This window comes from Zootoca vivipara, chromosome 13 (genome assembly GCF_965207765.1).
Source record: "Zootoca vivipara chromosome 13, rZooViv2.hap1.1, whole genome shotgun sequence".
NCBI classification, from domain to species: Eukaryota; Metazoa; Chordata; class Lepidosauria; order Squamata; family Lacertidae; genus Zootoca; species Zootoca vivipara.
In genome coordinates this window covers 41,123,030-41,148,741 of record NC_142596.1, presented here as the reverse complement: position 1 = coordinate 41,148,741, position 25,712 = coordinate 41,123,030, and the positions used below count along the sequence as shown (strand labels likewise).

The following is a 25,712-nucleotide window of genomic DNA, read 5'->3' as shown; positions in this document are numbered from 1 at the left end:
AACGTAGCGGGGATTCGAACCGCCGACCTTCTGATCGGCAAGCCCTAGGCTCAGAAGTAGCCAAAGGCAAAAGAGTCGTCCCCAATATCTAAATCAGCTGCTCTCTGTCCACTGGGTCCCTTCCGAGGATTCAGTTCTGCACTTCCATTCTATTCCTCCTGCTGTTTTGACCAGCCCTGCCAAGACATCTCCATGGGGCTCATTGCAAAGTGTGGCTTGGTGTTATGTACGAACTGAGTCTTTGAGATTAGTTTATGAAGTGGGATATACCTTTCTAAATAAATAACTCAAAGAGGTGACTTTAAAAGAACAAAAACAAAAACTGTGCTTTGCTTTGTTTTTAAAACTGGCATTTTCATAACCCAAGACCGTCCAAAATAAGGAAAGGAAAACAAAGCCATTGATTTTCCCCGAAACATCCAGGCATAAGAGAAGTTATTTGCTAAAGACGCACTGCGATATGAGGAGCTCCCCAAAGCATCTGCAGAGGGCAGAGATTCTCAGGGCCTTTTTATTAAGTCAAGCCGCACCAAGGGATTAAAAAATCAGCAGAAACAAGCAAAATGCAAATTGCAGATGGTGCAGCTGCACGCACAGCGTTTCCCACCGCTGCAAAATTATATTGGGGGGGGGAGGTGTACTTACAGGCAGTCCGAAAAAGTTGGCTTGTAATAAAATGGTGGAATTTTCGATTCGTATTTTGCTTTCGACACACTGTTTCCGCTAGAAGCCATCAGCTGCAAGAGAAAACGGGAAAGTCTGGTTTAAGAGAGAGAGAGAGATTAAAATTTGCTATCTGGTTTCTTTAATTCAATAGCAGGGATGGGAAGCCTAAAACCATACAGGTGATGATAGAATCTACCTCCCCAGCCCAACATGGAAGACTGCAGGTTCCCTGGCCCTGTTCCTTTTCAGGGCTGGAGTACCTTTGGCCCTGCAGATGTTACCGGACTACAGCTCCCACCATCCCTAACCAGTGGGGCTGAGAATGATGGGAGTTGTACTCCAACAAAAATCTGGGGGACCAAAATTGCTCCAGTCCTGTTCAACAGAATGTATTTTAATCATTCCTCCCTCACTTTTAAGGGTTGCTACATCAGGGATGGGCAGAAGGTCGACTGAGATGTATTTCCAGAGAATCAACAAAGGTTTTTTTTTACTGCCAAGTGTGTTCTTTTGAACAAAAACCCCTCCTCACAACAAGATAGTAAACATAAAGGGTAAAGGGACCCCTGACCATTAGGTCCAATCGCGGACGACTCTGGGGTTGCGGCGCTCATCTCATTTTATTGGCTGAGGGAGCCGGCGTACAGTTTCTGGGTCATGTGGCCAGCATGACTAAGCCGCTTCTGGCAAACTAAGAGCAGCGCGCGGAAACGCCGTTTTCCTTCCCACCGGAGCGGCACCTATTTATCTACTTGCACTTCGTGCTTTCGAACTGCTAGGTTGGCAGGAACTGGGACCAAACAACAGGAGCTCACCCCGTTGCGGGGATTCGAACCGCTGACCTTCTGATCGGCAAGCCCTAGGCTCTATGGTTTAACCCACAGCACCACCCGTGTCCCTTCACAACAAGATAGGCTGCTATAATCCTTGATCTGAATGAACACAGATGCAGAGTTTATTTTATAAAGTGGTTTACATATACTTAAGTATTTAAGTAAGGGGGGGGACATTAGCGATATAAAACACCATGCAAGCTTCCCTGTACAATGACTTTTGCAGCTTTTTACACACAATTACGTGAGAATTCAGGATTACCCGCAGCCACACCATGGAGAAATTTGATTCAGTATGCATACAAAGTTGAATCTATATGCTTTAGATTGCCAAGACCTTATATGCAAACAATTAGAGGGCGGCTTTAATTTCAGCAATTAAAGAATAGTACAACAAAATAAGAGATTATATAATAACAGCTAAATTAAATTATTAAATCAAATTTAGAGAATATAATGACAATTATGGAAACGTTGTTGTTGTTAAAGTGGAATCTATTCACTGATTGTTGGAGTTTATATGAATTACCTCTGAGTGCGATATATGGATTTTCAGTGTTTTGATGAGAAGACTATTGGAATATTGTGTTGCAATGGAATAACCCTCACTGTTTTTTCAGCTACTGTTGTAACATAGTTATATGAAAGCCAAATTTATGGAATCTGCACTTTCGGAAACAGTACAGCTCAAAATTCGCACTCACCTGAATTTTGTGGTGCAGAACTCCAACCAAAGCTTATAAAAATGCACATATTACATAAAAATATGTTAATGAAAATAATAAACAAAAATGTATTGTACTGGGGAAAATTGTTTGCACAAATGTGCAAACTGCATACAAAAAGTGCATTTATTAGGAGAAATTCACATTAAAATGCTGATGAATTCTCATGATAAATTAAGAAGAAAATCGTCAAAGTACTGCAAAGTGTAGAGAACTGAATTTAAGAATGGGAAAATGAGAAACTAGGGCTGCCATATTTCAAGAAGTGGTAATTCGGACACCAACAAATTGAGATTATTTTTTGAAAGTTCCCAAAGTTGTTAAGCTTTTTTTTTAACACACACACACACACACACACACACACACACGTAATATCCGGGAAAATCTGGGTGTATGGCAACCCAAGAGAAAATGAAACTGAGAGGACCTAAAGACTAAAGTGACAGGTCCTTCCTTGCCTAGTGTTGTGGGAGATCTGTGGTCAGATCTCGTGACATTTTATATTTACTTAAAAGCAGCATGGGATAGGGCCTCAAAAACCTAAACAGAAAAGTGGGGTAGATAAGATAGTAATCACTCCCCTGCCCCTAAATAAAGCATATTTGATGTGATCGTAAGCATGATTGAACCAAGATTCTTGCATGTGCTGTTTTAGCAATAATGTGCAGAACACAGAAGGCGTTACAGCGGTACACGCCATCACATCGAGATGGCATTTGCACTTCCCACCCCAATTTTATCAATGCACCTGCACCTCACAGGCAAAATGATGCAAATGAATGGCCAGGACTGAAAGCAGCAGAACACCGTGCCCATCCCAACATTACTTTTTAAGAATTCTCCTTGTTAAACCAACATCCCAGAGGAGAGGATCACAGAGCAGGGCAAAGAGATGAACAATGAAGGAACAAAAGGGAGGAAACCCTTAGGAATACAGGAAATGGCATTGGACCACCCAGACCACCTGTCCATCAAGTTCAGTACAGTATTTCTACAATGACTGGTAGCAGTTCTCTAAGGCTCAGGCAGGTGCTATCCTGGATTGAACCTGGAACCTCTGGCATGCAAACCAGCTGCTCTACCACTGAGCTATGGCCCTTCGCCATAAGAGGAACATGGAGAGCTGCCTTATATTGCTCTATCTAGCTGCAGAGCATCCCCTCATTTCTCAGTCTCAATGGGGGTGAGAATTACAGAGCCCATGGCACACTTAGGAGATAGCAACCAAGATTCATAAACTTCAAGCAGTTTCTACACAGGCACTATTCTCCAACCACGCAAGGAGGAGGCCTTCTCATGGACATGTTCCAGACAGGAAAAAGCTCTTGCGGGGGGTGCAAAGCAAGGCAGGTGAGGGGTGTGGCCGGGGGAGGTGGGTGGGCTAGAGAGACTTCCAAGGGCCACACAGAGACACCTGGAGGGTGTGTGGGGTTCCCAAGGTCTGAGGCTCCCTATCCCCGCTGTAAGTATTAACAGTGGGAAAGTGACCTGAGCCGTGCAAAGATGGATTCTAATGGTTGAGAGTCAAGCCACCACATCTGCAGTAAGTTACCTGAACCACTGGGGGGGGCAGAATGAAAGGCATCCTATTCTCCCCTCACTGATTCTTTCTTGAGTAACTACCTGTGTGTTGTTTTTCTCTTAGGCTTGCCTTCCTTCCTTCCTTCCTTCCTTCCTTCCTTCCTTCCTTCCTTCCTTCCTTCCTTCCTTCCTTCCTTCCTTCCTTCCTTCCTCCTCTTCCAGTCGCTTGGTGTTAGACTTTCTTTTTGTTAACCTTGTGACTCCATGTCATGTAAACATGTTAGATTGTACTCAGAATGACTTTGTTTGCCAGGAGTAATGAACCTTAAGTTATTTCATTCTGTTTTCCAATATAGTTTTTATTGAATTTCCTTTTTCTATAAATTAGCGGCAAATTAAATAATTACATTGTTTCATTGTTTCTGACTTCCCAACCCCCACCTCCACGGTGTTTTTAACCAAACTCTCTCCTACTGCATTATATATCAAATTCTCATCTTTTACCCATATCCCTCTAGTACAATTCCTTTATCACTTTTCTTCTCTCCACTCCTATCTCGAATCCTGCCCAGAATTTCATTTTTTTATCATGCTTTTCCAGATATTCCCCCAAACAGGGACTCCATTCGTCTATGAAATGTTCATCATTTTGATCTAATAAATACTCTGGTTTCTCTTCAGATCATATAAATCTTTCCCCTAATAAACAAGTCATCTGGAAGCACACAGACTATTTAGGGAGGCAAACCAATGGAGAATCAGGTAGGAGGGGGAATGAAACCAACTGGTTTCATTGCCCCATTTACTCAGGCTTTAGAGACGCGATGCTGCAAACTATACCCAACTCTATAATCAATCCTGAAGATAGAGTAAAATTTTTGTTAGTTGATGCTAACCCACGAATTACCCATGTGGTAGCAGTCTTTGTGATGAAGGCCATGAAAGCCTGGGAAAGATTTATGGATGATAAAGCAAAGACCCCTTCATCGTCTGTTTAACTCGTTGCTTGTTTTCCTTCTCTTTCTGTTTTGTGGGATGAAGGTTTTGTTGGGATAGTATGTAATGAATTTTAACATTTTTAATTATTGTTTTTAATTATTGTTGTGTTGATATTTGTGTACAGGCATAGTCCTCACAATAAACGGTGGAGACACATGTAAAGAGAGGAGGGGGAAATTCTGTTGCATAAGCAGGAATCCTGCTGCCAACAGCATGTGCTTTGTTTATTTATTTCAAAAATTTGTACACTGCTGAATCACAATAATCTCTAAGCAAAGTCTAGCAGCCATTCGTGTTTCCCTAGGAGGTTTGTCTTGGCTCCATTAAAACCAAGATTTCAGAAGGCTTGGAATACTTTTCTTCCATTGTCTCGTTTTCTATTGTTCTATGAGCACATAACTCTCCTTGGGCTGCTATACAGCTACTATTCCACTCATAGCCTCATTTTTGGGTGCATGCTGTTTCTAATAAAATACAGTACCGTAAATAAAAAAATAAAATAAAATAAACGGTTTTGTTGTTGTTGTAAAAAAAACCAACTGGCTGGATTTCTGAAAAGAAAGGATTTCAGTCCATTTTGTCACAAGACCTGGTTTGTGTCCCACCCCCCACCCCCACCCCAAAAGACACAACACCCTCTCCTTTGTACATACCTCAACTTGCACATTGTCCCATTCATCTAAACGGACAGATTTCACTTTGCTGGCATGTGGGATGTTGCGGTGGATTCCTGAACAATTTAAGCAGATGAACACTCCTAAAGTATGAGATGCCCAGTCTGGATCTGGAAGATACAAAGGAAATAATAAGAATTTAAAAAAAAAAAACATACCCACACCTCAGCCCATAGGAGTTGATGCCTATGAACTAGTGCAGGCATAGGCAACCTTGGCTCTCCAGATGTTTTGGAATAATAATAATAATAATAATAATAATAATAATAATAATAATAATAAACTTTTATTTATACCCCGCCCTCCCCAGTCAAAACCGGGCTCAGGGCGGCTAACACCAATAAAATTACAATAAGACATAAAAGAAAAGAAAGCAATTAATTAAAATACAATATTAAAATACAATATTAAAATTTAAAATGCAGCCTCATATTAAGTAGTCCATAAATCCAAACCATGAGGGAGGAGGAAAACACAGGGGTCAGACTGAATCCAACCCAAAGGCCAGGCGGAACAGCTCTGTCTTGCAGGCCATGCAGAAATACGACAAATCCCACAGGGCCCTGGTCTCCTGGGAAAGAGCGTTCCACCAAGTTGGGGCCAATACTGAAAAGGCCCTGGCCCTAGTAGAGGCCAATCTAGCCACCTTATGGCTCGGGATCTCCAGAGTATTGTTTTTTGTGGACCTTAAGGTCTTCCGCAGAGCATACCAGGAGAGTCGGTCCCGTAGGTACGAGGGTCCCAAACTACAACTCCCATGATCCCTAGCTAACAGGACCAGTGGTCAGGGATCATGGGAGTTGTAGTTCCAAAACATCTGGAGAGCCAAGGTTGCCTATGCCTGGACTAGTGCAAGATACAGTGACTTGGCTTTTAAATGGAGCTACTCGTCGGAACCATATTGCACCTGTTCTTAAATATCTGCATGGGCTGCCAACTCAATGGGACTTACTTCCAAGTAAAGAAAGATATGATTGCATAGTTAGCTGCTGTCTTGCTCTGGGAAAAGGCCCCAGCTGACAGAAACTGCTTAGGAATTTGGTTGTGTGCCGGCACATAGAGAGTTTTGCATAAAATCTTTCTATACAAAATAGACCCGTAAAAAAGGCCGTCCTATTGCATTTCCAAGTTGTCAAGAGTGTGCGTGGAAATTGCTGGTCCTTGTCACTTCTACACGTGATTAATCAGCTTAATGGCACTTTTTCCACCTCAAGATCACCATGCCAACATGATCGTGTATCTATGCGCCTCAAACATTTTCAAGTTCAGGACCCCAATTTTCCAGTGACTGTTTATGAAAAGGAGGCACTCAGCTCTTGAGGCTCCCGGTTAATGGGAGCCACCACCTCCCCTGGCAGTATTCAAGCAGTTTCAGAACACAGAAGATAATTAATACGCCGTAAAACATTATTCTCCCTAGAAAAACGTTAATAAGCCAATGCAAGAGCAATCACCGACAGAGGTAATTAACTCAGAAGAACAGGCATCTGAACCAGGTTGGTTCCCACCACTGAACAGAATTCCAACTTCGGAGCTTACAAATAAATGTTAGCACAAGCGCCATTTTTGCTGTATACACAGCATACAGGTGAAACTCGGAAAATTAGAATATCGTCGAAAAGTGCATTTATTTCAGTAATGCAACTTAAAAGGTGAAACCAATATATGAGATAGATGCATGACATGCAAAGCAAGATACGTCAAGCCTTTATTTGTTGTACTTGTAATTATTTGTCGTTAGGGGGGTCAATTATAAATGGAATGTAATTAATGAAATGTAATAGCAATGTTTATTTTTGTATTGTTGTAACTATTTGTTTTATTACTGTCGAATTTCCAAAAGAATGCATTTGTAAAAATTAAATGAAAAATAAAAAATAATAAGTTGCATTACTGAAATAAATGCACTTTTCGACGATATTCTAATTTTCCGAGTTTCACCTGTATATTTAAAGCACATAGTTTCCCCCCAAAGAATCTTGGGAACTGGAGTTTAGCCCTCGGAGCTACAATTCCCAGCACTCTTAACAAACTACAGTTCTCAGGATTCTTGGGGCGGGGCATCGTGTTCTTTAAATGCATGGTGCAGACACAAACTATGATTCTGTGGATCTTGAATCCCTGTTTTGAACTGAAATTCCTGAGTGCTGCAAAAGAGATACAGTGGTACCTTGGTTCTCAAACTTAATCTGTTCCAGGAGTCCGTTCGACTCATGAAACCATTTGAAAACCAATGCACGGCTTCTGATTGGCTGCAGGAGCTTCCTGCACTCAACTGGAAGTTGCTGAAGCCGCATCGGACGTTCGGCTTCTGAAAAACGTTTACAAACCGGAACACTTACTTCCGGGTTTGTGGCATTCGGGAGCCGATTTGTTCGACAACTAAGCCGTTCGGGAACCAAGGTACCACTGTCTCCCACTTTATGCCAGTCTTCAGTCAGCCATGGAGTGCTGCTGCTGCTACTCACTAGGTAAACCTCAGGGGACCCATCAACATGTGAGAGCATTTTGCATTTTGCTCAAGCCTTGAGTTTATGAAAGAGGACTTAGGATCCAACTTGTTTCCTTTTCCTTCCCACAAACCAAGTTTCTAGTTCTGCTGCCTCTGACTCTTGAAAAGATTACAAGTGTGATGGTTCATTTTGGTTGGGTCATTGCTTTTCTTAAGCCACAGAAATAATCTGAAGCCAGAGTGATCTGAAATCACTGGCAGTGCCAATGGATTTCAGAGCATCACCTGCTCCCGAGCCTCAACAGCAGCCTTCCCCAACTTGTCACCTTCCAGATGTTTTGGGGTAAGGTAAAGGTAAAGGGACCCCTGACCATTAGGTCCAGTCATGACCAACTCTGGGGTTGCGTCGCTCATCTCACATTATTGGCCGAGGGAGCCAGCGTACAGCTTCCAGGTCATGTGGCCAGCATGACAAAGCCGCTTCTGGCAAACCAGAGCAGCACACGGAAATGCCGTTTACCTTACCGCTGTAGCGGTCCCTATTTATCTACTTGCACTTTGACGTGCTTTCGAACTGCTAGGTTGGCAGGAGCTGGGACCGAGCAACGGGAGCTCACCCCGTCACAGGGATTCGAACCGCTGACCTTCTGATCAGCAAGCCCTAGGCTCAGTGGTTTAACCCACAGAGCCACCTGGGTCCTCCACATGTTTTGGGGTACAATTACCAAAAAGTTGTGGTTCAAAACAGCTGGAAAGGCACCAGGTTGGGTAGAGGCTGCTGTGCGGACAAAGGCATTAAACGCCATGCAGAATCTCAGATGCACTGAATTTTCTAGGAATGTATTGATGAGTAAGAGAACAGCAGAAAAAGGGAAAGTGGGGGAAAGCCCCACTGTGGTAACTGACAGGGAAATGACTAATGGGTAATTTGCTTAAAAAATATATATGCTATTATACCATAGTCATTGTAAGGGGTGGTGTGGGGGAGAGAAATGCAATGGGAGAATGGGAGGCAAAACACAACAGGAGAGATCTGCTCTAATATCCCAATCTACCCTAATGTCGTCAACAACAACAACAACAACAACAACAACAACAACAACAACAACAGCTATTGTAGTTTGGAGTGTGCTCTTGTCCAGGATTCCAGCCACCCACCCTCCATGCCCTTTGGCAGGATACTCCATTTCACCCCTCCCCAGTTTTCCCATTTCTTTCCTAGCAGATCTGCCAGCTACCATTCCATCCCCACTAAGCATGTGCAGTTTTCACTGGGCTGTTTTTGGAGTCCCCTTTTTGGTACTTCTTGGGCTTCCTCCAAGGCTGTTGGTATTCCCCACCCTCTTGTGTATGTTTGTGTGTGTGTGCGTGAGCATGTGGTGTCCTTTTGGCTACATAAGCAACTACATCAGAGAAGGCGTTTACTATTTAGGGCCCCTCTGGACGGGTGGGTTTCGTTCGTTTGCTTTTGTGTGGATATATGGCCACATCCACAACACACACATAAAGCACTATGATATTGCTTTTACAGTCATTGAGAATCCTGGGAACTGTAATTGTTTAGGGGGCTGGGAACTGCAGCTCTGTGAGGTCAACACCTTTAGCAACCTACAGTTCCCAGGGTAAGTGGTGTAGCGTGGGTTGCCAGTGCCCAGGCGGCCGGGCGGATGTGGGATGGGAGGGAGGGAAACAGAAGGAGTACACATGTGCATTCAACTCCCTAATGGCATCTGTGCCACCAGGAGATCACAGCCGCAGAGATAAGAAAAGAAGAGTCGTTCCATTGTCTGGAGAGGTCACTTCCTGGTTTGCTTGGAGAAGCTGTTTTCAACGGAGCCCAGGGACAGAAGCGTGCAGCTATATTGAGGCAGCATCATGCGCTGAAATTTTGCACCCCTAACAATTTTGCGCCCGGGGCAACCACCCCACAGTATGCCACTCTCCAGGATATTCCATCACAGTTAACGTGGTGCAATAGAGCTTTAAATACGGGGTGCAGACATGTGTGTATTCCGCACAATGTTACTGATACAATAATAGTGCATTTGAGGTGTATTCATACCAGGTTGTCCACACAATGTTGTGTTTTCTTAGTTGTTCTGCGATGCTTCCCCCAGGAGCACCCATTCTGCTGCACCTCCACATTCAGAGCAAGACAGAGATGCAACAGAATGAGCCTGTCCCCCAGGAACAGCTACATAGCTGGAAGGAGGCAGGGCTAGAGCAGGTAGTCACAGAGACACAGCAGACAGGCCCCTCTGTTGGCAGGCCTTTGGGGCTCAGAGGAGCCTTCTAAGCCTGGAGCCACATCACATTTTCATGGCATGCTCCCAGTTCTCTCACAGCACATGGCTTGGGAATTGTACAAGTTCTTGACCAGGAAAGGCAAGGCAAAGCTCAACAAGGTCATCACTGCAGTCAGATTCAAGCTGGGCCCAGCAAGATGTCATTCGTGTCAGGTTAATAAGGTTACATGGAAGCATCAGCTGGCGGAAGCAGAGGGAGGCAGCAGGCTCACAGAGCTGCAATGCAAGAATTCAGGGGAAGTGACTGGATGTATTTGCCAGGGCTCATCGGAGCTGACCAGCAGGGCCATCAAAAGCAGAAGCCCAGGATCCCGCTCAGCAGAATGGGCAGCAGGGTTGCAAATGCCGCAGAATGAGCCTGACCAAGTCAAGTATTACTGCTACATTCATATCCTGCTTTTCCTCCCAGGAATTCAAAAGTGGCACACACAGTTCTCTCAAACTCCATTTTATGCTCACAACAACCCTGTGAGGTAGGCTGGCAGAGAAACAGTGTGACTGGCCCAAGGTCACCCACTGAGCTTCAAAACTGAGTCAGGATTTGAACCCTGGTCTCCTGGGACCTTTGCCACTACATCACACAGGTCCTACCGTGTTTCTCATATTATAAGACACGTCTTATATTTATTTTTTCCTGAAAAAAACACAGCATGGCTTATTTTCAAGGGATGTCTTATTTTTTAATTAAGTACCGGTACCTGTACAGACCACAGACCTGCTCCCACCGGGTCTTCGCGCGTGGCAGGCAAAGGCTGCAGCCGGGTCCTGGGGCTGAGCGCTGAGGCTATAGCCGGGTCCCGGGTGTCCGCGCGCAGTGCGCAAAGGCTGCAGTCGGGTCTTGGGGCTGCACGCACTGCGGCTACAGCCAGGTTCCGGATGTCCGTGCGTGGTGCACAAAGGCTGCAGCCGGGTTCTGGGGCTGCACACTGAGGCTGCAGCCAGGTCCCGGGGGTTAACGCGGCAGCAGCAACCCTTCTTTGCCACAGACCTGCTCCCACCACCCGGTACGGCTTATTTTCGAGGTATGCCTTATATTTTTCCACCTCAGGAAAATCCTGCCATGCCTTATTTTGTAGGGATGCCTTAAAATATGAGAAACACGGTATCATCTGGCGAAATCTACAGAAGTCTACAATTGCCCAACTGAGAATGCAACATGTCAAGGTCAGGGATCCACAGCTGAGAGTGGTCCCAGAGATCTGGTTCACACACGTATGTGTTCTCAAATGGTTTTTCATTCTCACTACACTTTAATCCTGCCTTTCCTCTAAGGGGTCCAGGATGAACACAACACTCTCCACCTCCCCAGGTAAATCATTCAGATCAGCTCCCAGGCTCGCAGGGCTGGTAAGGCAGTGTGGGAAGGATGCAACAGGCATATGCCCTTCAAATCCAGCATTGGCCTCACTTTGCAAGGCTGGGGTATTTGCCCACCAAGGGCCATGTCATTCAGCTGAGCTGCCCCGGGCTCTGGCAAACCACATTACACCACTGCTGGGTTGCCCCAGGTTGCCCCAGTTTATTCAAAAAACAAAACATCAAGCTAAAAGTATTATTATTTTTTACAAAAAAAACAGCCATAAAAGCAAGAAGAATAAAATCATCATCATCTTTAAAAAGAATGAGTGGCGTAAAATATATCCCACGTTCGTATTTGCAGCAAACATGCCAAATGATCATGAACATTTCCAAATAAAGTCATATTTAGTGGGATTGTGCCAAACACGAGATTGTTCAGTCATCTAAATCACGAAACACCCCCAACCAGAAGCAAAGGCAGAGGAGTCCACATTCCCTCTGGTGGCACATGTTTTATGAGTTAGGTGTTTATATATATGTGGCAACAAACATCTCTGTTTAAAACCATGGATCCATAGACTAACAAAATGCATCCTTCCACCCTTGTTAGATCTCTAGACAAGTGGCAGCCAACAGATACAGAACTATTCATTCAGACGTAAGGTCAGCGTTGGCACTGTCAAAAAAGGGTAAGTGACACAGCTTAGCACCCAAGGCGACCTGTCTTAATGCCAACCTCCATTACAACCTGCTTCCAGAACTTGCGTATATTGTAACATCTCCACCACATATGCCAATATGTTCCTCGCCCCTTAACAACCCCAGCAGCTTAAGGAGGAACTGGTCAGTGTAAACAGTGCTGAGCTGGGTGGAACAATGGTCTGACTCTGTATAAACTTCCTATCTCCCTAACTAAACTCTTTGCATTCAGACTTAATAATGCTCGTTGTAACAGCGTAACTTTTAAACAAGCATTTCCCTGGTCACCTCTGTTAGAGCCCACCTCCAACCTACCAGCGAAGCATTGCAGAGATTGACCATTTTATCTGTTGTTTTACCTATTACCGGTAAGTCCCACACCAATTTACTAGGGGTGAACTTAACAGGACTTACTCCTGAATAGCTATTATAGGATTGCATCCTTAGGCTCCAAACAACTTAACAACTGTATGTGTAGGCAGGTATGTATTATTTATTTTATTTAACAAAAAATATATTTTGTTGAATATAAATTTATTTTCCGTTAAATGGGGGTGGGGTTGATATTGGCCTGTTTTGCTCTTGTTTTTATTATGTATTTTGTGCATAATGGGGGGGGGGGTGACAACCCAAAAGCCATTTACAACAATAATAGGTAGGCTAGTACAATTATTTGTGAACTAATAATTTCAGACATCCTCGACCAGTGTAGTGTAGTATAGTGTAGTGGTTAAGAGCGGTAGACTCGTAATTTGGGGAACCGTGTTCGTGTCTCCGCTCCTCCACATGCAGCTGCTGGGTGACCTTGGGCTAGTCACACTTCTCTGAAGTCTCTCAGCCCCATCCACCTCACAGAGTGTTTGTTGTAGGGGAGGAAGGGAAAGGAGAATGTTAGCCACTTTGAGACTCCTTAGGGTAGTGATAAAGCGGGATATCAAATCCAAACTCTTCTTCTCTTGTTCGACCTCCCCTGCCCACCCACCTCCTTCTGAATACCAGTCCCGGGGGGGGGGATGAGACAGGGGTAGTGAGTGCTCATGCGCTCAGGCCCTTTGTGTGGGCATCCCATAGTCATCTGGTTTGATTCAGCTAGGTTCTTCCTATGCTCTTAGTTCCCTGCTGTTCCTCAGGCATGTGCCGCCTGAGGACATTACCTCACTCTGCCTATTGATAGGGCTGGTCATGTTTTTCTCCTGCCTTTGGACAGACAGACTGCCTTATAAAAAGTCAGAGCAATGGCCCATCTAGGTCCATGCTATCTACACAGACTGGCAGCGGCTCACCAGGTTTTCGAGGAGGACAACTTTTGTAGCTCTCCCTGGAGATGCCAGGAGGCAAAGAACCTTCTGAACACAGAACATTTGCTCAGCCTTTGAGCTCAGTCCTTTCCCTTGGCTGGAGTGGGGGAGCCTCAGGCTCTGCGGTCAAATGTGGGCCACCAGGCACCCCAAGGCCATACCTCTCACCAGCCTTGCTTCATACCTTCCTCCGGGACTTTTGCCTGCCTGGGATGTGTCCTTGAACTCTGATAATGGCTCTTGTTTGCCTGGATGGAGGAAAAAGCCAGGTGCATTGGGTATGTATAGGCCAGGGATGGGCAACCTTTTGAGCTTGGTGTGTCAAAATTCGCCAAAAAACCGAGCATAACTCGGGTGGTGTGTCACTTCAAGAAAAAAACCATAATTTTGCAATATTTATAGTTTAAATAACAAAAATGTATAATTGTAATATATAACTGTATTTAATAAACCAAAAACTAATTATTTAACCAAACCAAACAAAAAAACCTTTATTTATCACAAAGTGCCCAGAGTTGTTGAGCTTTTTGGGGGGAGCTGCTGACCAAAGTTTTGGAGGTTTTTTTGGGGGGGTGTAAAAGTTGCTTTGCTTTTTTGGGGGGTGCCCCAAAGCTGCTGCGCTTTTGGGGGGGGGAAGAGAACAGAAATAAATGATGAATAATACCTTTGCTGGAACTAACACGCAGCACAGACATAGTCTGCCAAAGCGCCAGAAAAAACCAGCACAGAAAGGGTTAAAAACCAATCTCTGGCTACCAGCAGCAGCAACAACAACAACAACAAAAAGGATCGGGTTTTAAGGTTTTAACAGCAGAGACAAGCTGTAGTGTGAGGAGGAGCAGGAGAACAAATGGGGGGGAAACAACAACAACAACAGCGTGAATGGTCCGATGGGGCGCGTGCCAGCAGTGAGGGCTCTGCGTGTCACGTCTGACACGCATGTCATAGGTTCGCCATCACTGGTGTAAGAACTAGCCTATACAGTTAATTTGGTTGCTGCACCCACCTTTTGCTCTGGCCCCACCCACCACTGAGAGGTGGCCCTCAGGAAGTTGCCCAGAACAAAAGTGCCCCTCGGGCTCAAAGCATCCCCTACTCCCTGCCCTAAAGAAACAAATTTCTGTTATTCTACTGTTCATCAGGCTGTATAATCCACAATTTTTATATATATAAATTGTGTTGTGTGTTTTTAAATCAGTGAGTTGCAGGTTTTTTCTTATTTAAAAAAAGATAACCCGACAATGCAGTCAGGAGCAGATGGGTTCTTGTTTGCCTTTATTTTATTTTTTTAAAAAAACACACAGATACACATTCAAGTTGTGGAGCAAAGTCCAGCGTGCCATGTGCCTCTCGGAGGTCACTGCCAACAGTCGCCGAGCAGTGTTGTGTGTTTATTCTCTTTGCTGGAGAAGGAATGCCTGGCAAGCAAACTTGGAGGGGCAAGAGGCCTCCTTCTCCTAGGCAAGGCATGGCAATGAAAAGATGAGAGCAGCCACACAGTGAATGACCAGTAAAAAGGGCTCCTAGCTTCAGTCCCCCAGACTTCCAGCTAAAAGGGCGAAGCAGCTGGACTGGAAAGGACCCATCTCTGCCTGAAACCCTGAAGATGCCACTGCCAGTCAGAGCGGACACTGAAAACTGCCTTCTACTGAGTCAGACCCATCTATTGTCTATGCTGGCTTGCAATGGCTCTCCTGGGTCTCAGACAAAGGTCTCTCCCAGCCATATATGTATGTAGATGCCAGGGATTGAACCCAGTGGCGGTTGGTGCCAATAGGGCAGAAGGCAGGGAGGGCAACAACAGAAACCAATGACAGGCAGAGCAATCGAACTGCAGTTTGGTCCCCATCCACATCCTCTCTGCTGAGTTCTGTGCTGGCAACACTGAGACTAAGGAGGAAGAAGCCGAAAACCGATGTCACCCCCTGGACTGGGTTTAAGTAGGAAGGCAGATAGCTGAGGACTGGCTAAGGCCAGGCATCCCCAAACTTTGGCCCTCCAGATGTTTTGGACTACAATTCCCATCATCCCTGACCACTGGTCCTGTTAGCTAGGGATCATGGGAGTTGTAGGCCAAAACATCTGGAGGGCCGCAGTTTGGGGGTGCCTGGGCTAAGGCTGTGTTCTCTGCTGCATCCCATGCTATTCTTGCAGTGTTAGCATCACTGAAGTGACCTCCTTGGAGCACAGTCCTGGGCTCCAAGTGTCTGGAGGTCCTGGGCTGCCCAGATGTCAAGACCACCCCTCTCAGCCTTGTAGGTAGGGTCCAAAGGAAAGCAGGGCAATATGCTGGGCACCAGCTTAGCTGCAGGAGTTGCCGGAAGGAGGCGTACAAGATGTCTTAGAGACTCCACTCCAGATTTGTGTAGGGTTTGCTTCTTTAGCCTTTTCTTCTGCCAAAAGTGTCCTGAAAGATTAGCCGGTACAGATTGCTCCTCGGGGTTTACTCCCCAATTCTTTCTCATGAATGGCGATAGCTGCAAGGCAGCGGAGGTTTAGGACCAGTTTTCCTTCTCCTGGGCGGGCTCCCCTACCAAGTGGACGAGCCCCATCTGCCCCTGTGTGCACCTTCCTGTTTATTCTGCACTCACTGAGTTTCAAGCACTGAGTTTTAATCCATGCTCACACACAACAGTTCTCCAAAAGGGCCTACGGATCCTTGTGATAAAAGATTAGCAAAGGAGGTGGACTCTCCTTCGTTGGAGGTATGTAAACGGAGACTGGATGGGCATGATTCCTGCATTGCTGGGCTCCCTTCCAGCTCAATGATTCTGCGACTACTCTTTAATGTGTTGTTTCTCAAACCAGCTTTACAATGATTGGGATGCCTTGATTTGTTTCCTGCCAAGCGGTCAGCACTTCTGTGTAGGGTGAAGACATCCCCACCCATCTACGCCCTCCATGCTGATGTGAACAACCAGGGGGCAGGGGAGCTGTGAAGCATTGGCGGCGGCGGGGGGGGGACTAGCAACTTCGCTTCACTCTAAGGTGTTATTTTGAACACACCCTAAGGTCAGTCTGAGGTTGCTGGGGCAGTGTCCCTTGCATTCCCATCAACCAGACTCCACAGATTGGAAGATATAAAATAAGCTTATTAGGTTTAAATATAAAGGGACCCCTGACCATTAGGTCCAGTCGTGACCGACTCTGGGGTTGCGGCACTCATCTCGCATTATTGGCCGAGGGAGCCGGTGTACAGCTTCCAGGTCATGTGGCCAGCATGACAAAGCCGCTTCTGGCGAACCAGAGCAGCACACAGAAACGCCGTTTACCAACCCGCCGGAGTGGTACCTATTTATCTACTTGCACTTTGACATGCTTTCGAACTGCTAGGTTGGCAGGAGCTGGGACCGAGCAACGGGAGCTCACCCCGTCACAGGGATTCAAACCGCCAACCTTCTGATCAGCAAGCCCTGGGCTCTGTGGTTTAACCCACAGCGCCAGGGTCCAACTCAATTTCTGTGCTCCCCCCCCCTCTCCCGTCTTCTGTGCGAGTTTCCACCCCTCTAGCCTATCAGCTCCTTCCTTGCCGTTGCCAGTTTAAGCAGGCATGCTCGTCTCCGGCTTGTTTTAGGAATTGCAGTCTGCACTGCAGTTCGCAGCAGACTTACAGCTTGAGTCCCAAAGTAGCATTTGGTATGACATCAACACTTCCCACTCAAGCCAGAGAGAAAGCAAGAGAGGATGGGGAGGGGTCGCCTGAGTCAAGAGAGACATCTCCCTGCCTCTCCTCATAGTATGTTGGAGTGGGGGGGGGGAGCTGACCTTTTCCACGGGCTGTAAGGTTGCCAACTCCACCCCACCAAAACACACACACACACACACCTTCCATGCAGACTTGGCTGTCCGTCCACAGCCGATAAGGGCAATCTTATCCTGCCGATTTCGGCACATTCAGATCAAGGGGATACCCTTGATAAGCTGGCATCCTTAGTTGACACCAAACACCCTCTTTAGGTGGGAAAACAGACTGCACCTCCCACCCCAATGAAGGTGGCTATGAACTCCAATGAAACCAGACAGAAAGAGATCATCTCTCCACCCAGCAATCCTATGCTTAGATTCCCTTTGTCATTTAAATTGGCATCCGACCACACGCATACCAAAGCTATAGATAATCTATCATCTATATCTCCAATGCAAATCCTACTCAACTGAAATGAATGGACACGACTAGCCTCATTTCTGCAATAGTTAAAGTCATTTCAAACGGCTTTTAATATTGTGTTTCAATTGCTGTACGTAACTGGCTCAGGGTAAAGAAAATTGGAGCCATTCATTTCACTAGGTCTACTCGGAGTAGGACTAGTCTTGGGCAGAGCACGCACTTTCTCTAAGAATGAATAATGGGATGACTTGAGTTTCCTCTCTGGAAGTTTTTTTGGGGTGGGGGTGGGGGTTCCATATACTCAGTTTACAGATATTCATCCCTCCCACCCCCCTCCGCTTTCTCAGCGCAGCGAGGATGGACGCTCCTCCCTCCCACTGGCTACCGGTTCCTCTTTCCCGAGTCTTGCAACAACCTAGCAGAGACCGAGAAGAGGAGAAAGAGGATGGGGAAACCGGAGGGTGGCGGCGGGGCGGGGCGGGGGTTGAGAAAGATAGGAAGGAGCTTCACCCAGTAATCTACCGGTACCACCCTCCAAGATAAGGCTGAGGAGCATCGTCCGGGAGGGAGACCCATTTAGCGCCCCACCCTTAGCACCGGGAGCAATTTGATTTGGAGGCTGGCCGGGGGGGCGGTTAAAGGAAAGTTGGGGTGCGGGTGGCTTTTTCTAGTGAGGTAGGGGCTGGTCTGCTGCGAGCAGGTGCGTGCCCCCCAAAAGCACCTCCCTCCGAGGTGTCCCTCCCTCGTCCTCCACCTCGCAGCTCAGCCCAAGAAAAGGACCCCCACCATGCGCCCCCACCTCTCCACCTTACCGGGCGCATCGCAATCCGCACACACGTCGTTGCCCTCCCTCCGGAGCAGTTCCAGCAGAGCCTTCTTATTTTTCTCCTTCGCCATGGGGGCGCTCGTTGCGGGTGGGGGGCAGGTGTTGGGTGGGGGGAGAAGCAGCGCCCACTCTGCCCTAAGCGATCTTCATAGCAGAGCTCCGCTGCCAACCAGGGAGAGGTTTACAAGCTGAGCTGGGGGGTGGCGGGAGGGAGGGAGGGAGGGAGGAGAGGGCAGGGTTGACGATTTCGGGGAGGGGGCTGCTTCATGTAGGACGCCCCCCCCCCCGCGCGACTGGCAGCAGCCCTTAGGGGTGGGGGAGAGGGGAGCGTGGCGTCCCTCCCCGTCCCTCCTCGCCTTTCAGCATCTCCCTTGCAAGCGGTAGCAGCCCGTCTTCTTTGCACGGGGGAAGGTTCCGCATTCCTCCAGCCGGAGAGAGCATTCTGCCTTTAATAAGGGAGGGGGAAAAAGAAAATTAATCCAACTCTCTCCCCCCCTACCCTACCCCACCCCGCGCTCCACCCCACCTCCCGCAAGGACAGAGCATTGCCCGACGGCGACCCCTCGCGGCCGCGGCGCCTTCCTACACCCTGAGAGGGAGAGAGAAGGGGGTCCGCGATATAGCAAGGAGTTTTAGGCTTAAGGTTGCTCAGACTAGTTTTCTTCGTTTCTTTCTCTTCCGACAATGCTGCGGCGTGGTGACCTGAGCTGCGATGCGGGCATCGCAGGGGGTGGGACTAGATGACCCTTGTGCCCCTTTCCCAGTGTATGATTCTAGTATGCTTTTTTAATTTTTTAAAAAATGGATATAATTAAGCCCTGGTTTAATTGTTGTTTTTTAAACACACAAACACATATGAAGAATTATGCAATAATTCAAACTTCCTTGGGAGAATAAAAGGGGATCACAAACGGGGTCAGCTGGGTTCCTTTGGTGGGATGGAAGGCAGGGAGGTCAACACTAGGTGGCGCCAGAAGCAATGACAGGCAGAGCCAACACATAGAATCCTAGAGAGGTGCGGAGTTGGAAGGAACCTTAAGGGTCATCTAGTCCAACCCCCTGCAATGCAAGAATCACACTTAAAGCATAAACAGATGACCATCTCCTGCAGGTCTAAGGAGGTGGAAGCTGGGAGCCAATGTCAGCCTGCTTGACTGGTTGTAAGTAGGGAAGTAGGTGGGGACTGGCTAAGGGCAGAACTGGTGTTGCTGGGGCCACACTCACCCTAATGGTCCAGGTTCAACTGATGGGCAGAGAAAACCAATGCTGTTAGAACGGCTCCTAAGCCAGCTGATGTTCTCTGGAATGGCTATTCCTGTTTTGTCATAATGCAGCCCTGGGGTTTTAAAATGCAAGTCAGTTTAAATCAGCATAGCTTCACATGTGTGGTAAACCACTCCGGATTAAAAAAACAACCCACAATACATCAAAATGTGCTCGGTCCTGTGAAACGGATGCAGTCTCACAAGAATGCGCTGTGCCGAGTTCTCATCAGGGAGGGCAACTAAGAGGAAAGGGCTTTTTAATACTAAATAAATAAATAAGCACACAAATCAAATTTTGGCTTAAGGCCCCTGTGTAGCTTTTCTGTGGAAGTTTATTGATTTTCTTTATTTTATTTTAAATCTGGTTGCTAAGCAATCCCTCTATCCTCCCTCCGCAATGGGAACAGGGGAAGGACGGTGGGGGGGCCCAAGGAGAAATTTATATCTTGCCATAAAATCAAATAAGGAGATGGGAACATTTCCTACCTTCGGAAACCTGACATGGGGGGGGGAGGGAGAGGACGCGAAGATCAGTCAATATTAACAAGCATCATTTCAGCAAAAAGAACAATTCGGTTTATAGACAGCATTGTCCTTACACGGCAGCAATGATTCCCTTGGCGGCTGCTATCGCTGGGCCCAGAACCAGCATGGCAGCTCAGATAAAGCAACGTCAGATGCTCAGCTTCCGCCTAGCCAAAGTCCAGCCCAGGCATCCCCAAACTGTGGCCCTCCAGATGTTTTGGCCTACAACTCCCATGATCCCTAGCTAACAGGACCAGTGGTCAGGGATGATGGGAATTGTAGTCCAAAACATCTGGAGGGCCGAAGTTTGGGGATGCCTGGTCTAGCCTGGCCTTTCCCAACCTGGTGCCCGCCCAGACACTTTGGACTACAACTCCCATCAGCGCATGCTGGCAGGGGCTGGTGGAAGTTGTAGTCCGAAAAATCTGGAGGGCCCCAGGTTGGGCACAGATGCTAAAGAGGGCAATCAAGTTAGGTAGGAGGTCGGGGTCTCCCTAAAAGGGATGGAATTCGATTCATTTCTCATTTAAAGGTAAAGCTACTTCATTCACACTTTCTGAAACGAATCTTCCCAGAGAGCTGCTGCCAGTCAGTGCAGACAATATTGGACTAGATGGACCACTGGTCTGCTGACACGGCAAAAGGCCTCTTGCTATGTACCAATGTAATATCTGTACTGAAACACGGCCATCCTTCAAAATTTGCACTTTCTGAATATAGACTTGCAATGAGGTTCTCCAGCCAAGTCATGCCCAGAAAACACATTGCTGCTATTGTTGCTGTTGCAGCATTTATTCATTTTTTTATGCCACTTGGATGCCCAAATACAGATACTGTGCTAAAAGGTGCACAATTACACATTGATTCATTAAAATGATACACCAAAATGGATCCTATGGGGGGGAACTGCCTTGCAGAAATGCATCCGGTTAGGCAAAAATCGCACACAAAAATGTGCATTAGAAGAAATCCACACTAAAAATGCTGATGACTTTTCACAAAGACCCTTTTTATTATGGGGGGGAAATCGTGAAAAGTTGGTGTGGTCTTCCTCCTAGCAGATTGTGGACACGACTTTAAGAAGGTCCTGTATTATCAAAAGATGACCAAGGCATATCCTGATGTCTTTTTCTTCCAGCCACAATTGCCTTCTGCTTTTTAAATTGCTTGCGTTAGATGGGCAAATTATTTTTAGTCCGTATACGTGGCTAAAGCTGATGATGCCAGCATTTTCTACCCTGAAAGACTGCTTTCTGGCTCAGAATGGCCATAAAAAAAACCCTCTCCTTCCGTCTAGAGCCATCGGGAGCTCAGTGAAGTTATTTTAAAAACCAGAAATCTATTTGTTGTCAGGAATAGCAGATGGAGAGAGATCAAAGCAGATTTCACAAAATGAAGGATGTCCAAAAAAAAATTAAAATGGGGGTGGGGACCCAAAAGATTGCTTCAGTCTGCAGGAAATAGGATTGAAGTCAGCAGAAGCTGGTGATAGAATGGAAGGATACTTAAAGGAGTGCGACTTGGAGATGTTTACCAGAGCAGGTGCAATGATGCCTGAGTGTCAGGGTAACCGATGGCTCTAGCAAGTCAATGAGGGGATAATGAGTCTTTCAAGTCTGATCAAATTCACGGGAGAGAAGGCTATCAGCAGCTACTGGCCACAAGAGGTATGTTCCATTTCCACCGTCAGGAAACATAGAGGAGCAGAATACTGCTATGCTCACATCCAGCTTGGTGGCTAGGGAAGCTTTTAATGTTTAACAGTGATTGTATTTTAATATTTTGCTGGAAGCCGCCCAGAGTGGCTGGGGAAACCCAGCCAGATGGACGGGGTATAAATAATAAATTATTGTTGTTATTATTATTATTATCCGGTCGGCCACTGTGAAAACAGGATGTTGGACTAGGTGGATCATTGGCCCGATCCAGCAGGCTCAAATTATGCTCTTATGTTCTCATTGTCATTTGTGCCAGAGAAGCATAGAAGAAAACAGAAGTCAATTTAGATCTGGGGTACGAGAGGGTGTGGCATGTCGGACTCCTACAAGAAATTCACACAGACGCTGAAATAATTGTCCAAGGGGGCAGTCCAGGCGTGATTCTTCTACAGATGTTGGGTGGGGTTTTATTGATCACACAAACAAGACAGGGTCAGACCCTCCAAGTGTCCCTATTTTCCAGGCACAGTCCCAGGTACAGAAGCCGTCTTGGTTTCTGATTTGACCCCAGAATGTCTCGCTTCTCCTATTTTCATCGGAGAAATGTTGGAGTTATCTGACCCCAGAGCCACCTGAAGGCAGCCCTATATAGGGAAGTATTTTAATGTGTGATGTTTTATTATGTTTTCAATATATGTTGGAAGCAGCCCAGAGCGGCTAGGGCAACCCAGCCAGATGGGAGGGGGACAAATAGTAAAATTAGAATGTCCATATTTTCGCCGGAGAAATGTTGGAGGGTATGTGGGGTGCTCTCTTTGGGCCTGGTCTGGTGCAAATGGTCGCAACAAGACTGCTGGTGGGGGCAGGCTATCGCTAGCATAAAACTTTGATGCTCAAAAATCTGCATTGCCTGCCTGCACACTCCCATGCCAGGTTCAAGTTTGTATTAGGGAAGCTTGCTTTGCAAAAATGTGTACCACCTGATCTTTTATATCCCTGCCTAATCACTGAGGTCTTTGGGAGAAGTCACTGTTAGTGGAGCTCAATATCATGGGCCCCATTTTATTAATTCCCTTCCAGTTGAGGCCGGACAGGCCCCCTCCCTGTTGAACTTCTGGTGCCAACCGAATACTTTTTGTTGTGTGTTTTTTTGTTCCAGCAGCCGATTTAAACTGCTTCCTGATTTTGGAGTACCTTGCTTCTCAAATGCCTTCGTACTCAAACAACCTGGAACCCAAACACTGCAAACCCGAAAGTAAGTGTTCCAGTTTGCGAACTTTTTTCGGAAGCCGAACGTGCTCCGTTTTGAGTGTTATGCTTCCAATTTGAGTGCCACACTTCCATTTTGAGCGTTACACTGAGGTCTGTCTGTTTTTGCTGTTTATTTTGCGTTTCTGTGTCTCTTTTTTGTTTTGTTTTTGTGACTGTGTGGAACTACTGATTGATTGTGTGGCTGCAGTACATTGTTTATTGCTTTCATTTTATGGATCAATGGTCTCGTTAGATCAGGGGTTCCCAACAAAATTTTCTCGAGGACCCCTCATCGAGCCGCTATTGTGACAAGGACCCCCATTAATTCCTAATCCTAAAATTAAAAAGTGAGAGCCAAATTAAGAGTCTTTTTATATTTTATATTTATACGTTTTTTACAGTTCTTCCTCTTCATCTGTAGGCCTTTGTCGTTTTAACGAACCACTTTTTAACCAACGGTCCATTTTTAACTACGCGAACTGTAGCTTCCGCGAAAACAACGCTTTGTTTACAAACACTACTGTTTTGCAAAGAGGCAGCGCGCGCCAGGCAGGAGGGAGGGGAATGGAGAAGACAGGGTACCTGCGCAGTAGCGCACAAATGAAGCCAACGTGCGCAAAACATCTTGGGGAGGTGAGCGTTAGTAGAATGCGTGCGCTGCCTCTTTGCAAAACAGTAGTGTTTGTAAAGTGCCACCTAACGGCATACAGCAGAACTACTGCCTCTATCTAATTCTAGTTTTGCGCTAGACTCTGCTCATGCAGGAAGCGGCCAAAACAAAAAATCTGTTATCATACGAAATATATTTAATATATTTTTTATTCTAATAGCATCTTGCGGACCCCTCTGGCATAGCTCGCGGACCCCTGGGGGTCCCCGGACCACCTGTTGGGAACCACTGCGTTAGATAGTAAAATTCATGCTAAATTGCTGTTTTGGGGTTTGTTTTTAAAAGTCTGGAATGGATTAATCCGTTTTGTATTACTTTCTATGGGAAAGCCTGCCTTGGTTTTGGAACGCTTTGGTTTTGGAATGGACTTCCGGAACGGATTAAGTTTGAGAACCACGGTACCAATGTATTGCATTTCTTGTATACCTTTCAGGGACAATTGCAATTAAGTTGTGAGCAAATGAAATGAAATGAAAACATGGCTGTCCTTTGACTGCTGCCTATGCGTCTTTGCAGATAGTATAAAATGGGTTGTTTGCTTTTCTGAAATCTCCAAGTTTTCTTTGTTCTTAGTCCTGTATACCCTGCACCTATATGAAATCAGAAAGATGAAGAATTCATTTTGTAGCTTAATGTGTGATTTGCAATATGCTTTATCCTGTGTAGCCAACTGCATTGTAATCTTTTAAGAGTTTGTGTTTTGCTCTTGAATTTCTTTCTTTAAAATGATATATGTTCATTTTTATTTTTAAAAATTCAATAAAACTGTTGTTGTTGTTGTTGTTGTTGTTGTTGTTGTTGTTGTTGTTGTTGTTGTTGTTACTACTAAATTAAGGCTTTAAGCCCATACATACTTCCCTGGTGGTAAGTCCTATTGAACTTCATAGGACTGCAGACAGTCAAACGATTGCACTGTAAAAGGTTCTTCATTTGTTAGCGGTGCAATCCGACATAGGGCTACTCAATTGTACTGTACTGCTAGGAGAATCTGTCAGTTTCAGTTTCTCTGAGTTTTTCGTTTTCCTTTTCTTAAATTCAGTCTTCCACATTTCCTCACCAGGCAGAGGGCCTTCTCGGTGGTGGCGCCCACCCTGTGAAACGCCCTCCCATCAGATGTCAAAGAGAAAAACAGCTACCAGATTTTTAGAAGACATCTGAAGGCAGCCCTGTTTAGGGAGGCTTTTAATGTTTAATCGATTATTTTATTTTATTTTTCTGTTGGAAGCCGCCCAGAGTGGCTGGGGAAACCCAGCCAGATGGGCGGGGTATAAAAATTATTATTATTATTATTAGCATTTTTATTTTTTTTAAAAGCCCATTTGTCACTACAAATTTAGCGCTAATATACTCCTTTTTATGCTATTTTGATAATATACAAGCTTCCCTAATACAATTGCTTACTGTATGTTATTTTCTCTAATATATGCATTTTTAATGCACATTTACCCTAGGATGTGCATTTCTGTCCATGCCACTTGGAGAGAAGTGCATTGCAAAATTCAGAGAAGTAGGAGTTTAGCAGGATGGCTGTGTTATGGTCTGTGAATCATTCCTGAAAGTGTGAATTAAGTAGGGTGAAATGAATTGAATCTCTTGCCCAGGCATCCCCAAACTGCGGCCCTCCAGATGTTTTGGCCTACAACTCCCATGATCCCTAGCTAACAGGACCAGTGGTCAGAGATGGTGGGAATTGTAGTCCAAAACATCTGGAGGGCTGAAGTTTGGAGGTGCCTGCTCTTGCCCGTCTTACCCATCCCTACTTAGAAGCAAACACCATTTAGAACAACAACGACTGAATTATTCTCCTTGCGATACTTGTGCCGCTGCTGCTAAAGTTAACCCACAGACCAGGCTGCCTCTCCCCCTCCTCCTTCCCCTAATTCTCTCTCTGCCACACACACACACTTTCTTGCATGTGACAGAGCCAGACAAGAGCC

At 45.9% G+C, this 25,712-nt stretch overlaps 1 protein-coding gene across 1 annotated transcript in view; it reads right to left on the bottom strand.

Moving 5' to 3' along the window:
• The window catches only part of ADAP1 (ArfGAP with dual PH domains 1), a 74,342-nt gene extending 55,397 nt beyond the window's left edge, over positions 1-18,945 (bottom strand). Inside the window, exons 1-3 of the mRNA XM_035131487.3 lie at positions 18,393-18,945; positions 5,398-5,528; positions 646-737 (exon numbers count right to left, since the gene is read on the bottom strand). Coding sequence (XP_034987378.1) covers positions 646-737; positions 5,398-5,528; positions 18,393-18,477 — 308 coding nt within the window. The 5' untranslated portion in view covers positions 18,478-18,945. The remainder of the gene's footprint in view (positions 1-645; positions 738-5,397; positions 5,529-18,392) is intronic.
• Between the last annotated feature and the right edge of the window lie 6,767 nt (positions 18,946-25,712).